General features: G+C 41.1%; 2 protein-coding genes across 3 annotated transcripts in view; one reads left to right on the top strand and one right to left on the bottom strand.

The window, feature by feature from the left end:
• The window catches only part of dbh (dopamine beta-hydroxylase (dopamine beta-monooxygenase)), a gene marked incomplete at both ends in the record, with an annotated part of 28,354 nt that extends 24,749 nt beyond the window's left edge, over window positions 1-3,605 (top strand). Inside the window, 2 exons of the mRNA XM_080420230.1 lie at window positions 1,540-1,699; window positions 3,483-3,605. Coding sequence (XP_080276356.1) covers window positions 1,540-1,699; window positions 3,483-3,605 — 283 coding nt within the window. The remainder of the gene's footprint in view (window positions 1-1,539; window positions 1,700-3,482) is intronic.
• A 1,354-nt stretch (window positions 3,606-4,959) lies between these two features.
• The window catches only part of sardh (sarcosine dehydrogenase), a 60,386-nt gene continuing 48,798 nt past the window's right edge, over window positions 4,960-16,547 (bottom strand). For both annotated transcript variants that reach the window (XM_080419089.1, XM_080419088.1), the window contains exons 18-22: window positions 14,855-14,948; window positions 12,861-13,023; window positions 11,459-11,627; window positions 11,054-11,189; window positions 4,960-7,690 (exon numbers count right to left, since the gene is read on the bottom strand). In XM_080419089.1, coding sequence (XP_080275215.1) covers window positions 7,562-7,690; window positions 11,054-11,189; window positions 11,459-11,627; window positions 12,861-13,023; window positions 14,855-14,948 — 691 coding nt within the window. In that variant the 3' untranslated portion in view covers window positions 4,960-7,561. The remainder of the gene's footprint in view (window positions 7,691-11,053; window positions 11,190-11,458; window positions 11,628-12,860; window positions 13,024-14,854; window positions 14,949-16,547) is intronic.

Raw genomic sequence — 16,547 nt, forward strand, 5'->3', positions numbered from 1 at the left:
CACTAGGTGCACTGGTGCACAGGCAGTGCACTGAGATTGTTCACCCTTCCATATCTCCCCCACGATGAGTTCTGGAATGCCTTCAACATGCTTCTATACTCTGTCAGTGAGCAGCTCCAACCCCTAAACAACTGCATCCGCAACACGTGGATTGATGTCCGGTGGAAGCCAGAGCATTGGAGCGTTTACAAATGTGCCATCAGGACCAACAACGATGTTGAAGGTTGGCATAACCGTCTGAAACGAAAGGCACAGCAGGGAAACGTGCAGCTGTACCTCCTGGTGAAACTGCTGCATAATGAAGCAAGCCTAATCCCCATCCAGCTCCAGCTTGTCTCAGAAGACAAGCTACGCCGCTACCAGTGCAAGCAAACTAGACTTTTTCAGGGCAAACTGGCCAGCTTGTGGTCTGCCTATGAGATGGAACAGCTGACTGTCTGGCAGATGCTTAAACAGGCTAGTGGATTGACTGGCCCTGTGCATACATAATGATAAGGGGGGGGGGGGATTTTTCCTATAATTTCTATGTACTGTTTAGCTATGTTTTCTCTATCCTAGCATTCAGTTCAGCAATTTGTTTAGTTCAGTAATTTTTTCCCCCCTCTATTTTTAACAGTAGGCTACTAATTTGTATCATTTTTTTTAACAGTAGGCTACTATTTATCTCATTTTTTTCTATCATTTTATAGCACACTGTTTAGCTATGTTTTCTCTATCCTAACATTGATCATTTGAACAAAAAATGGTATTGGCAATTTTTGGGGGGGATTTTCCCAATTTGTTAAATTTTTTATCAGTACTAATATTTTGGCAAATACACTCTTATATTGTACTTTGAAACTATGTTATAATGTGCTTTTGACCTCAGGACTATTTTGGCAAATAAACTCTTATATTGTACTTTTGACCTCATTGTTGTGTTGTTATCCCGGTGCCCACCTTTCCAGGTGCCCACTCTTCCTAGTGCCCAGTCATCCCAAAAATATGGTGCCCAGATGTCCCTAGTGCCCACCTATCCTGTATTTGTGTGAATGCGGTGAATGTAATGCGCTTTGGATAAAAGGTGCTATATAAAAGCACCATTTACCATTGCAGATGTGCTAGCTATATTGTGTTAACTACCATATTGGTTAAACTGATGATGATGATGCTCATCGTGTGATGTGGCAGTAAAGTTGTTACTGATTCTGACTATTCAGTAAAATAAGTTACGGATTGCAGCTTTAACAACTAAGAGTAAGTACTCTCAATAGAATTGTTTGCCCTTCAGAATCCTCCTTCAGACTCTCCACATGTCTCTCTGCTTCTATTGCTCGCGTGACGGAGGCTCTAGTCTATCCCCATGTTCCTACAGTATGTACTGATTGTTGTTTATCACAAAAGGCCAGATGCTGTGTGTCTTTTAACAAACTGCTGCGTGCCTTTGTAACACCAGTGGGAAAGGCTTTCATTGTCTCCTTTTTTTTCCAATTGCCCTCCAATACTCACCCTAACTCTTTTTCTCTTCCTATGGCTTTCTGCATCCCACGCACTGTCCAGGTTCCAGGGTGGTGACCAGTGTGTGTGTGCTGAGGTCGGTGTGACCGAGCAGTATTCCAGGCTTGACTGGGACACATTCAGTGGAGAGGTCCTGGATTCTCTGTATAAATCAGCCCCCATCTCCATGCACTGCAATCAGTCTTCTGCACGCCTCTTTCCTGTGAGTCACATTCACATTGCACACACACCTGCACTTGTGAGCCCACACACATGCACAGCCAAATGCAAAGAGTGCATGCAAACAAGAAAACACACTTGCGCATGCACACAAACACACACACACACACACACACGCACACACACACACACACACACGCACGCACGCACGCACGCGCACACACACCTTGTCATGAAAGCTACTAAATTGCTTCAAAAACCAACTCTTTAATCGAACGAAACCTCATAATACATTCATTCACCACTTGTGATTGCCGTTTGATCAGGAGTGAAATGTAATAATTGACTATAAGTCCTGACTGATAAGAGTGCCATAGATCAAGTTGTTTTTTTGTCAGATGAAAAACCAAACACAACCACCCGCGTAGGCTGGAATCTACATGGTTCAGTGTCAACTTTAGCCTGATTATCAGCCTGAAGCTGCGTGGAGCTTCAGTCTGAAATTGGCTCCAGTGTCGGCGATTACAAGGGGGAGGGGATTCGAATTTCCCTAAACCAATCACAAGAGATCCACGGATCCGCCTACATCTGACGTCATCGCACGGCTTGCTTTAGCAGATATTCGCTGATTGGCTTGTCGTTAGACCCACCCCCACCGCCGACTCTCATTGGACGGTATTTTTGTACCGAATAAAGTCCTAGGTTCACATTTCAACACCAGACCAAACGGGGCAGTCCACTCAGAGAGTGGGCGGGGTCTATGGTCTGGAACCAGGCTATGTCAACTTGTGACTTTGTCATCTGTGACATCTGACAGTAAAAGAAAATTCTCGCCTTTGTCTTTCAGCAGCTAGACTGGGCCAGAGTGGCCCAACAGACGCTACGCTTCTGAACACAACATTAAACCATTTAAATTGATTAGCAATAGCAGCTCCACAAGTCCCCCAAACCAGAAAGCAAAATAAATAAGATTCAGGTGTGTCCAAAATGTAGATGGAATTTAGCTAAAGACAGGTTTGGGTTCACTTTCAGTTCAGCCACAAACACACCCCTCTCTCTCACACACTAACATAATGGTGGATTACTGAATTAGTGTAGAACCCTGCAGTTTTTGTAGCAGCAAACATTCACACACTCACAAACACGTGCATACACACACGCACACGCACACCGACCAGTCAGTTATACAACAAACATGCACACGCAAACACATGTACAATATCCGTGCATGCACGCATGCATGCCTGTGTGTAAACAGCAACAGCCAAGCTGGCACTTTCTGTGTGCACCCACAAACACAGAAAAAGGTCAAGAAATCCAATTGCATTTCTTTCTACAGGGTGCAGTGGTGTAAAGTAACTAAGTACAGTACATTTACTCAAGTACTGTACTTAAGTACAATTTTGAGGTATTTTTATTTTACTGGAGTATTTCCAATTTTCTGTACTTTTACTTTTACTCCACTACATCTCGGAGGCAAATATTATACTTTTGCTCCACTACAATTATTTGTACTAGACTAAATTACCCACTTCAGCCCTATATACATTTCGGCAATTCGAAAATAGCCGATCTACAAGCACACAGTGCTATTTTCTAAAGATTTGTATACATTTGAAAACTTGTGAAATGGACATTCTGCATAATGAGTACTTTCCACTTTTGGTAAGTAAATTTTGATGCCAATACTTTTGTGTTCCGGACTTTTACTTGTAACAAGTAAATTTTGAATTCCGGACTTTTACTTGTAACAGGGTATCTCTACTTTGCAGTATTGATACTTTTACTTAAGTAAAACATTTGAGTACTTTTTCCACCACTGGCAGGGTGAATGGGACAAGCAGCCTCTACCAGCGGTCACCTCGCTCCTTCAGAGACCCCGCTACCCCTGTGAAGGTGGACCGATCCCCACGAAGCAGCCTGACGCGCCCACTCCCACCGTGGTTTGACTGATTGATTGAATACTTTATTAGTCAGAAATGTAAACGGCACGTGGACGTGGTGTACAGTAAGACATACATCCATTAAGACCGGGGATACATCTGTGTCATTTTAAGATTTCTTTGGCTATTCAAAAGTAGCTCATAGCGCGGCACTATGAGCTTGTAGATCTGCAATTTATTTTAAAATCTTGAACTTTGTGCAAATCTTTGAATACATATTTTTGTGTATAAATATTGTGTAAACATATTGTATTGTGGAACAAAATAATTGTGTAAAATATTTTGTTCCAGGGAGCCCCAGAAGCAAATATTTGAGTTACACGTGTTCGCTTTAAAAAGTATATATTCAAAGATTTGCACAAATTTTCACGCTTTAAATTTGTTTTCAACCTGAACTCTGGCAACATAATGACTGCAACATGGAGAGGTTTAAAGTCAGTGGTTCGCAACCTTTTCTGGATCAGGGGCCCACTTGAAAATCTTGGAAGCGGTTCGCGGTCCACCCATCTGACCACTTAACCGGGCCGGATGAATTCTCAGAGCATGTTTATCTTAGCGATCAATCGATTGTGTTCAGGCTTGGATAAATGGACCCAACATACATTAGTATACTTTAAATTCGTATTGATCTGTATCACAATGAAAAGGTTTTAATGAAAAAATACCATGACTTTCTTTTTTCATATACTGTATATATATATTTATATTTTTAATATTAATGTTGAATTATCATTAACATCTGTTTTGCCAATTGTTTAGGGGCCCACTTACAATATCCTCTAGGTCTAGGCCCACAGGTTGAGAACCACTGGTTTAAGTCAAAGAAAATGCTCTTGAATTGTTAGGCCTTGGTCTCATGTCTGTGCTTGGGAACTGATGTCCCCTATTTGCTTTAAAAAAATCTATTGTAATGATATGCATATTCAAATATCTAACAGCTGTGTAATTAGTCTTACACTAAGGCAATGGAGTTAGGATTGGCATGTACTCTAAGTTAGACAGAACTTAAATAGATAAATGTACTGTAAGCGAAGCGGCTGATTAAAGGATTTTGAAAAGTGACAGTCAAAATTGCCTATTTACCCACTACTTAACAGCATTGACAACAGTTACAGTGAAAGGTTATCTTCATAACATGATTATTTTATGTAATCATGAGTGCATGTATCTTTATTGTGGATTACGTGTGAGTTGTTATTGAGTGTTATTGTGTGTGTGTGTGTGTGTGTGTGTGTGTGTGTGTGTGTGTGTGTGTGTGTGTGTGTGTGTGTGTGTGTGTGTGTGTGTGTGTGTGTGTGTGTGTGTGTGTGTGTGTGTGTGTGTGTGTGTCCTGTTATCAATAAATACATGGCACAAAAAGTACATTTCAAAGGAACTTTATTGATGAAGAGCTTTGGACAGAAGTGGGTGCCAAGTGGCAGAGTGTGAGATAAATGCATTTGAACGGTAATCACATCCTTCAACTGTTCATCTTTGTGCTTATGAATGGTTATGGCTTTTTCTGTAAGACGGCTTAGAATGAAACCATTGTCCAAACATCACATCACGACTTCCAAGGTTTCATAGCAGCAAATTCAAAGGCTCAGCATTAAGAAAACCTGTCCTCTAATTTCCTTATGACACAACTTCATCTACTTCCTTTTACCAGGGCAGCTACACAGTCACATCTATCCATCAGGAAGAATAATTACCAGGACATAATTGAATAACAAAAAAAAAAAAGAAACCACAACAGTGACAAGTGCTCAATGTATCCACAATGAAGGTGTTTTTTTAATCTGTTTCTTATATGAATCAACTCATTAGTCTAAGCCAGGGCTTCCCAAACGTTTTCAGCTTGAGATCTTAAGCCCTATTTTAAAAAGAAAATAGACGATCTATAATCGGTCTTGAGAGGCGTTGTGAGCTTGTAGGTTTTTTCACAACTTCTTAACTTATTTTTTTGTTTATTTATGGAATTTGTACTGCTTTTTTTTTTTTTTTTCTGAAATTCTTTTTTTTTTTTATTGGAAAATAATAAAACAATTGTAGGAAACATAAAAACTGGGATATTTACTTGCGACCCAAAGAAATGTGTTCGTGACCGCCACTTCTGACTATGAGAAATATTGAAATGAAGAATGGTCTTTGGTGTTGGATCAATGAATCACGGAGTGGATCAATGAATTACAGGGAAATAGCTGTCAGATATTTGATGTTGAACTTGCAGTAGGCACACATCAGAGAAGCAATTAGTGGCTGTACAAATAAACATGCTTTTGTACTTTAAAGTATATTGTTAATTGACTGGCATAGTATGACAAGGATTAACTTTTGTTAGTGTTTGGTTTGCTTTTCAACAATCTATCTATAAACACTTTGTGTTATCTGACACAATGTCTCCCCAGCTCCTATTCAAAGTATCTCAAGGTTAAGTTTACTATATTGTCATTACACTACAGTATGTCATACTTCGTTGTATGACAGTGTCGCGGAAAACTGGCGACACTATCACTATCACCAGGTTACAGGCTGGTCATCAAGGTCCTTGGCAGGGATATGTCCTTGTATGTTAGTCACAACATTATAGTAAATATGTCATATAAAAAATCTTATCCAAAAGCAGGGCAAGAAATGTTCCTTGTGCATTTTTATACAATTTTGAAATGAATTTATTTGCATTTCTTTTCACAAACATTTACATGAGTCCGATTTACATGTCTGACAGACACAGATGAGGCACTTTCAAACTCTTTAAGACTACTCAAGTTGCTTTTAGTCAGAGGTGTAGGGTCTTCCAGAAGTATATTAGCGGATAACTATTATCTTTGTGTTTGGGTTGTGTCCACCAAGGTGTTTGTGTTTGTATGTTTTGAATTGTTCCCAATGGGAGCGCTGCCTATTTATGCTAAGCTGGAAGCCGCCAGCAGCGGGATGAGGCGCTAAGCATTCTGTGCTGCACGTGTACAAATATTTTCAACTCTGGCCTTTTGGAAGCGAGAGCCTTGCGTTTTCAGCTGGGAAAAAAAGACTATGGAGGACACAAGGCCTAAGGCTGCAACACACATGTTGGCAAAACTACGTTTGGCGAGGTCTTGGACAAAATGACGCCATTGTGTGGAAAATTAACAAATGCGTTGCCTTGCTGAAGGTGGAAGGTTTGTTTCGGCAGTTCTTGCACCTTTGAGATTCTCTTAACTAGTCGAACATTAACGCAGAGACACCAATGCAAACATTGTGTGTGATTAGTGAGAAATTCAAGGTGCTCATGATTTATACCGTTTTATTTCTAGCTGGCTTCTAGATGTACTGTACCATGGACAATTTTGGAGAAGGCAAACCCCAATGTCAAAATCATCGTTCCAGCAATGTATGTACAGTTGGCGGGGTTTAACGTTCAGCACTCTAAAGGGAGCAGCATCAAGTATAAAATAATTTTGTCCGTAGAGAATTTGTTCGGCTTCAGCAAGGCTAAAAAGGTTTTGGCCTCTTTTGAAGCTTTAATGCAACAGCACAAGGTATAGTTTCAGATCTGGCTTACCAGTTAAAATTGGTGCTTTGAATATTGTTAAAAACTTCCCTAACATGACTTCTCGGTTTTAAGGAAGACTGTAACTCTCCTAAACTGGTTATGTAAACACGGACTCACACACAACTGAGCCACTATATCCCAAAAGCTTAAATCAAAATTACCTATATTGACGGTGGGCTGAGGATTAAGATCATAATATATTAAAAGTCAAACTTTTAAGAGAGAGGAAGAGAGGGGCTTAATAGCTGCACCCTCTTATGCCTAATTTATGCTCCGTCGCACGATGGCATCCCACGCCAAATATAACAGACCTACAAGCTCACAAGCGAAGCATTCTGAGCTTGTAGGCCGGCTTATGTTCGGCCTGTGACACCAATCGTGCAACAAAGTATGAATGTGGGATTTAGCCTCTAGCACCCACCAAAGTGTTCTGACACGAGTGTGGTCATTCTCAAGCATAAATGCCCTTAACACGTTTGTTCTCAGGGTCAAAAGGTGATCTGAGGTGGGCCTTAGCCTGGTAAGTCACCCCCATCCTCTCCAGGGTGAAGTCTCCACTCCGTATAAAATCAGGACTCACCTGAGAGAGAAAAGAGAAAGAGAGAGGGTGGGGAGGGGGGGGTGTAAGAGAAAGTGGAATGGCGTAGGAGAGATAATGTGAGAATATGTGCCGGTGAAACGATAAATGAATCACTTGAATGGTTGATCCCACTGCATCATGCTTACAATGTGAGAAATCTCTATTTATCTCAGTCCACACGGCAACAAAAATCCAGCGTTTTTAAACATTTTCACTGTGGCCGAAGTAAAAAAAAAAGTAGGAGTGCGCATGAGTGCGTTTTAAAACATACAGTACCTGTGTACGTGTGGACGGGCCTAAGTTTTGTTTTAGTTTTAAGTATAAAGGGGTTAAATGGTTAATCCACACCCTTGGTAAAATTGCCATCCCGACTGGCAGACAGATTTTGTGTCTTTTATATCTGCAATGGAAAATGAAATAGAGCACAGTGCTGAATGACAGATGGGTTATAAAGTGCTGCGAGCAATTTCATTCATCCATGAGTCAATGTCAGGTCCCTTGTAACCTAGAGAGCTAATTTGCGCTCTCCTTCCCTTAAACTCTTTCTCCGGGAAATCACACACATCTGTCTCTGCCCCCCACACACACACACAACCACCTCTCATTTTGCTTTTAGTAATTACAGCTAAAGGCTGGTGAGGGCATAGTAGTCAAACGTTTTAAACAACCATTTTCCTTATGGTTCTTATGGTATTGTTGCAATGTTTCTTTCCTTATATGAACAGCAATTATGTGCAAGACGTTTGAAACCAACAACCCATGACGCTACACACTAGACTGAATAACATTATCTTATCTCACTTTGAACCAACACTGGGATAATACAAAAATAAAAAAATCCGGTGCCTACATCATTTTGGCGTGAATGTCGGGGGCAGACACTTGCGAATAAAAAGAGTGTTTAATAATGTTTAGAGACGTTGTCAAAGTGTGGAATGGTAATGGTGAAAATATACCAGTGTAAGATTACAGTATATCAAAAATAACTATTGTTCATTTTCCTGTTGTGTCACACAGTACTGTACACACACACGTGTATGCTTCACTGATTTCCTCATTGCAGCAGAGCACTGAACACCACAACGCCTGCCTGCCAAAGCGTCTAACTACATTTTGTCTGAGTGTCAGGCGCACAGTCGTCCTTGTATTCAATTCATAAACACATAAAATAGCACCAAACATAAAAAATCATCATTACACAAATACAGAGTAGGAAAAACAACGTATCACAAACTATATATATTTCTATTTTATTTTTTATATCGATATTTTCCGGCAGTATATCGATTATTTATCGCGGGAGAAAGTATCGCGATATATCGATATATCGTCCCACCCCTAACACACACACACACACACACACACACACACACACACACACACACACACACACACACACACACACACACACACACACACACACACACACACACACACACACACACACACACACACACACAAAGGCTCTACAATCACATCATTGGCTTCAATGGAGATAAAATGGGTCCAACATGCATGCACATGTGAGTGTGTGAGTGCCCGCGTGCATCTGTTTGTGATTCAAATTTGAAATGCTAAACAAAACTGAACCTCCATCCAAAAACATGCACACAAACCCTTGCACACACACACACACACACACACCCACAACACACACAGCTGAAGACACTTGCAAATGTGCAAATTACAGCACTCTAAAAAAATTATAAAACTAAAGTGACGGCTTTGCCTTTTGCATCCCACTTAATTAAATCAAAGGTTTCTCTTTTCATCTCTCTCTGCTCCAACCTCTGCATCTGAGGTGATCTTCTGGAACTATCTGTGTTTGTGTATGTGTGTGTAGGGGTACAACAGTTAATCAAACAAACTGATTTAATCCATTATAAAATAAAGATTTTATCAAAATAATCGATTTTAATAAAGAATTCTCCATTTTAATAAAATAAAAAATGTGGGAGGAAATGTTTTACATAAACAAAAACATTACAGATCTACAAACTTGTACATCTGTTTATTGTGAGTTTGTATATCAGCTATTTGCGGTATTCTTGGTACCGTTGTATAACAAAGTATAAAATAGGGCTTAACTGGCTAATGAGACTCAATTTAGTTGACAGTAAAACATTATATTATGTGGTTGTTTGTGTAATATTAAGGGGAATGATAAAGTTGTTTTAATTGTAACCGTGTAGGTCAGTAGATTACGTAATGCAGTGTGCAGGGAAATGGAGCTGTGTGGTTGGGTCTCTGGACTGGGGCTAGTGGTGACAATGATGATTAGTATCTGGTGATAACAGCAGCAGAGAGACTCATTTTCCTACTGGCTCTCTCTTGCGCGCGCACACACACACACACACACACACACACAGTGATGTTGTTTCAATTTAGTGGTCCCAGGATCCACGGGTGGTCAGAGAGAGGGGGAACGAGGGAAAGGGAACGAGGGAGAGAGAGAGGGAGGGAGGGAGGATATGAGGGAGCGAGAGTAAGAGAGCCTATTTCACCCACACAATAACCCAGGCAATGCTGGCTACAGAACCTCGATATTCCCTTAAAATGTATTAATTTGGTTATTGTTATTATATTGAGCATAGAACATGATGCATGTAATGTCATAACTGGTCAGTACCATTATATCCATAAGAGGTCGCTCACTGCGGATTGTCAATAACAGGCTTTATCGTTAAACCAATATATTTATTTTGTGTCTGACCACATTCAACCAGGCAGCGTATCAGCGGATCAGGTAAAATAGTTTATAGCTGTCCACCTTTCCAAAGTGTCCTGGCCCCCACACACATGTAAAGCTTCTTTGAGTACTTAGAAAAGCGCCATATAAATCCCATATATTATTATTATTATTATTACTACTTAAACTGACATGAAAAGTGAAGCACTGCAGCTGCAGCTTACCACAGTTTCGACCAATGGGCTCGACTCACGGGCACACAAAGGTAGATAGTACTACGCCGAAGGGGTTGCGTGGACACTACTGTGCATATGATGGAACATGGAAGAAGCAGTAAAAAGGGAGTATGGTAGGTGAGCAACTCCATAGAAATGAATGGGTGGGGATTTCCGGTTACCACTCTAGGTATATTATGACTCTATGGTCTAAAGTCACTTAAATTCTGCAATCGTTTATAGTTGTCCACCTGTACAAAGTCCCTCACGGTAATACTGTTTGGTCGATGAATAGTCAAGGTTTGAATATTTATTTGACAGCCCTACTATGTGTGTGTGTGTGTGTGTGTGTGTGTGTGTGTGTGTGTGTGTGTGTGTGTGTGTGTGTGTGTGTGTGTCTGTGAGAGAGAGAGAAAGATTGAGAGTGAGAGAAATGGGGAGAGAGAAAGTCATCCTTACCACTCCTCCATCAGGATTGCGGATGTAGCCCATTCCCATTGACTTGTCGACGTAAAAGCCGTATTCTCCACGTCGCAGATGACCAACAGGGACGCCGTTACGGAAGACCGCCTCAAGACCCAACAATGGAACGTGACTGAGAGAGAGAGAGAGAGAGAAAGAGAGTGTTCACCTTAGGGTTATTAAACTGACCAGTAACTGTGTTCTATTGCACTAAACCAGAGGCCTGTTAAATAGTATACGTATTATTGACTTTTATGCAAACTTTATGAAAAGCTACAGTATTATGTACTGTATCTGGACTTGGAAATACCAATCCTATGCCATTTTTGGTTGATTGAGCAACAATATGATGAACTTATATGGTTGAAGAATTTTTAAGGCATTTAAGGTGCTATTACTGACTCATCAATGGTGAAGCAAACGATACGTCTTCTTAGCCCCTCCTCCTTCTGTTTCTCCAGCCTTTCACGGCCCAGAAATGGAATGGAGCTCTTCATCTTACAGGTAAACGCTAGCCCCGCCTCCAGGGGAGTGTCATCTGGTCTGAGGTCAGCATGCCAATGTCTATAACCTGGGGGGGGAAACAATGGAGATGAGGTGCAAAATACACGATGATTTGAAATAGAACCAGTCAGTCAGTCAGTCAATCTATCTAGAGAATCCATCTATGACATGTATTTATCCCATCATCTGTTCTTACTGTGTGTATACATACATACTCTCTCGTCATAATATCTGGTGTGTGTGTGTGTGTGTGTGTGTGTGTGTGTGTGTGTGTGTGTGTGTGTCCATCTTATGGCAGTCAATACAAGCAGGTGCATTTTAACACATTGGGTGCCAGAGGTTTATTAAAATATTATACGTTCAGTGCCTGCTATTCTTCCATCCACTTACGTTGATACGTTTCGTGCTGTAGAAGCCCCGACGTGGAAGTGCATGTAAACAAAGCGTGCGTGCGAGACGGCGGAGGGTCCCGACTAACGCCTGGAACAAAAGTATTTCTAACGCGATCCTCCATTGCAGAGTGATCGCCGATCGAAAACGGCTTGCTTCCACCACGTTAAAAAGAAATGGAGATATTAAGCTTTTAGTCAAGGAGTTAACATTGGAAAGGCCGACCAGAAGGATTTTTGACATGGATCCACATCCGGCCTCTCCTTCTCAGAAACTCCTTGGATGATCCCAAAGTTTCGTTAGAGTGCCCCATGTGGGCCCCACGTATAAAAATTAAATTCGGTCAAAAACGGTCCGGACCGTTTTCGGCACTCCTCGTTTGGATTCTCAAAAACGGTCCGGACCGTTTTTGGTACCCCATGTGTTAATGTTTCACGATACAATGGTGGAGAGCAGTAGGGTAGAGGAAGCAAATGGGAGACAGAGGACATGTTGTGAAGTGAACCATGAAAGTCAAAAACACAAACACATACGCACACCCAACGAAAACAGCCGAAACACACTCTCACACACACACACACACACACACACACAGAGGCAAATCAGCCGAAACACACACTCACTCACGCACGCACAACAATGAGTCACATAGTATACTGTGGCAATTCCCTCTAGAGATAGCCGAGAGAGCAGAGATAACTGTTATTGATATGGAAAGTCAATATATAGAAACCTCTCGTGTGTGTGTGTGTGTGTGTGTGTGTGTGTGTGTGTGTGTGTGTGTGTGTGTGTGTGTGTGTGTGTGTGTGTGTGTGTGTGTGTGTGTGTGTGTGTGTTCTCTGTAACATATATAGCACAACAGCATTACAGCCAGTGAGTTGGCTACTGCATGTTTTAATAATAACTATACCTTTCTCTATGCTGAGTGAGTCAATAGCTCTATAGCCAGAGTTGATGATTCCATGTTTGGCACCGGCAGCCATGACAGCATTGTAGACTGGAAGACAAGATGCTTTGGGAATGTGTAACTCCCAGCCCAACTCTCCAACAAATGACAGACGCATGGCTCGCACCTAGGAGCGAGGGACATGAGAGCTATTAGTAAGAGAGAGAGAGAGAGAGAGAGAGAGAGAGAGAGAGAGAGAGAGAGAGAGAGAGAGAGAGAGATAGAGAGATAGAGAGAGAGGTATTACAAAGATACACAATAGAGAGAAGAGAGGTCAAGAGATAGAGGTAGAAAGAGAGGTAGATTAAGAGAAGAGTTCAAGAGGTAGAGAGAGCTAGAGAAAAAGGTAGAGAGTAAGTGGTAGAGAGGGGTGTCTTCAGGTTCATTCACACCGGGTGTGTGACAGTCCTTTTTTGAGCGTCACATTTCAATATGAATGAAAAGGCACACCATTGAGTGATATTCCACCTCTATGCTGGAAGCTCTTGTGAACAGAGCGATGCGTGTCAGTTGAAAAATGCTCAAATCAAGTGATTTTCACTGAAGCGAACAGAACAACATCTGATGCAGGGTCCAGTGGTGTAGTGAGAGAGAGAGAACTGCCTGTCTCACCATGCTTAACAAACACACTGGTGACACACACAAAACATCAGATGAACATGGCTCCTGCTATTGAAGTGACGTGATTATTTTGATCATGTACTGCGTGAACACAACTTTAGAAGGAGACACGAATAGAGACAGGGTAAGTGCTCAATCCCTTACACAAAAGCACGTACTGTATGAATGTGCGTACACACGCACGTCCCGCCCCCCCCCCCCCCCCACACACACACACACACAGACACACCCCTTCAAGGACAGAGGATCTACTTGTCATCCATTTTAATGCCAACATCGTCTCTATCTGCTATGCTGGGGGAGGGGGTATTAAAATGAGACAGAGGAAGAGGAGGAAGGAGAAGAAGTAGAAAAGGGAAGAACGGGTCTTAGAAGACGAAGAAGAAAAGGAAAGAGAAAGGAAATGAAAGAGGAAGAAGAGGTGGAAAAACAGGAAGAACAAGAAGAGGTATAATCTGATGTATAATAATAAGAAGAAGAAATAAGACAAAATAATAAGAATGCAATTTTTTTTATAGAGAGAGAAGGAAAGACATAGGAGAGAGAGACTGAGACAGGCAGACAGACAGAATGAGTGATGGGTGAGGAGAGGTGAAGGGAACAAGCGCACTGGTCTAACTCTCTCAGACAGTTTCTCCAGTGGATGCTGCGTCAGCCAGACCATCTGGCCAGGCAGCCAGGCCCCGGGACACTGAGGAGAGCACAGCACCACTAGGCTGCCACCCCACAATACAGACACACGCAGCTTTATAAACACACACAGTACCCTGTAAAATCATGTTCATTTCATCCTGAGAGCGTACAGTACACACACACACACACACACACACACTTGCACACACACACACACACACACACACACACACAGACGCTCTTGTGACTCAACCTTTGAAATAATAAATGGGTTTCAATCAACAGCATGTAATTTGCATACATACTGTATTTCTAATGAATGACTCTACGTACTAACTTACATTGACAGGGTTGTTTTGGAGCTGACTGAAATGTACCATGTCCAATAACAGTAGAAATGGGATGACGTTCCTCACACTGAAGAATGTGTGTGTGCTTCTATTACTATACCTGTGAGGGGCAAATGTCCCCACACGTATAGAAGAATCTTTGAAATAAACATTAGACATAATTTTTCATACTTTTTTTTTACAGTAACGTGCCCAACACTGCTGATTTATTGTGGTTAGTTGCACTCTGAAAATAGCTGATCTACGGCACTATTTTTTACAATTTTTAAATGGCTTTCATAGAATTGTCGTCCTTAAATGTTGATGTCCTCACAAGTATAGGAATACAAACTTGTGTGCTGGTGTTATTCTCACCTGATGTCCTGCTGCATCGACTACTTTGTGAGTAGAGAAGGGGAAAGCCTCGTTGCTCAGGTCTGCATCCAGCACCTCCTGAAGCACCTGACGACTGCACACAAGAAACAGACAACACATCACTTTTTTTAGAAACAGTTACTGTCTACATTAGGCTGTCAACTTGACCACTGAACTCGGACATGTCCAAAGACAATGGCCCGCAGCTTCCTTACTAAAATGTGTTATTCATGGCCGGCCAGTATATCCGAGTGTTTTGATATTAACCTGAACTGGAGAGCTATTTCCAGAATTTGTACGGATTACTAACTGCATGTTCCGTGTGTTGTATCATTCTCACGATGTGAAAGAAAGACATTTTTGTAAAGACCTTAACCTGGTTGCATTTTTCTCCATTTGAACAAAAGACAAATTATTTGGACTGTAAATACAGTACAATAGAAGAGCAGTGCATGCATGTGAACAACAGGCTGAAAAAAGACTGAATTGTTTTAGTTTTGTTCACAGCACAGATGATTGTCTTACATTTTGGCTACACTGCCAACAAGAGACAATTGATATTGCACTGTACTGTAGTTAAATAAGACTTCTGTAATGCGATCCATTTGCATGTGACTTGATCTTGATCTTCCAAAGGCACAGTATGACAGGAGATGCAGTCGGCCCTAAGCTATTTTCATATTTTCAAATATGGCCCCCATTGAAAAAAGTTTGGACACCCCTTACTTAACCACTTAAATCCAGTGATATTCAACTGGCAAGCCAAATCCGGCCCCTGGGGAACTAACTGCATTTAGTTCCCCAGGGTAGTTGATTGTACAATAACAAAGCACAGGGATAACCATTTTGAACGTTATTCATAACCATTAACTGAAAGTCGCTAATGAAGAATTAACCATTAACACATTCCCTGCCAGAGGTTTTTTTTTATTTTACTTCCCCCAGTGCCAGTGTTTAATTTTTTTTTACACAGGAGCCGAGATACAGGATTTTAAAGTAATAAGTTAACCAAGGAGTGAATGGAGCTAGAAATCTTTGGATCGTGATATCTCTGGTTCTGTGTGGATAAATTGAAAAAAAAAAAGACAAAAAAAAAAAAAAAATTGAAAAACGGTTATACTCGTGGATGGCAGTTTTATGGCAGTAAACGGGTGTATTTTTCATCAACGGTTATACTCGTGATTGGCAGGTAAAGTGTTAACTGATAAGAATGTGATTTAGTTGCACTGGACAAAGAACAATAAGCCTATAAAAAGTTGAAAGCCACTAACTACCAACAATTTAACTACAGTATGGTACCATCAGAGACCCAGGCAATGCATACTGTATCATATTTGGAGCTTATGTTCTACTTATGTGTTTGTGTTGTGCATAGCAATGCTCTCAATTGAGCAATGCTTACACTCTGTATTAGGCAGTGGAAAGCACTGGCATTTGTGCTTTCAGATTATAATCACAACCTTGGAAGTGATGTTGCATTAATTCTCTATTGTATGTACACAATTGCATCAAATGTACACAGCTGAGTGCAATACACTGTATTCAGTCAAAGGAAAATATCATTGATCTATAACCATAATGTCTGGGTTTCAGTGTCATGAGATGTCATGTCATAACCACTTTCAACCTGGCGTCCTGAAAGCTTAAAAGGGTAAAACAAAATTAAAAAATCTACAAGCTAACAGGCTTGTAG

The sequence above is a fragment of the Gymnoscopelus braueri genome, assembly GCF_963280865.1.
Source record: "Gymnoscopelus braueri genome assembly, chromosome: 22".
NCBI lineage: Eukaryota > Metazoa > Chordata > Actinopteri > Myctophiformes > Myctophidae > Gymnoscopelus > Gymnoscopelus braueri.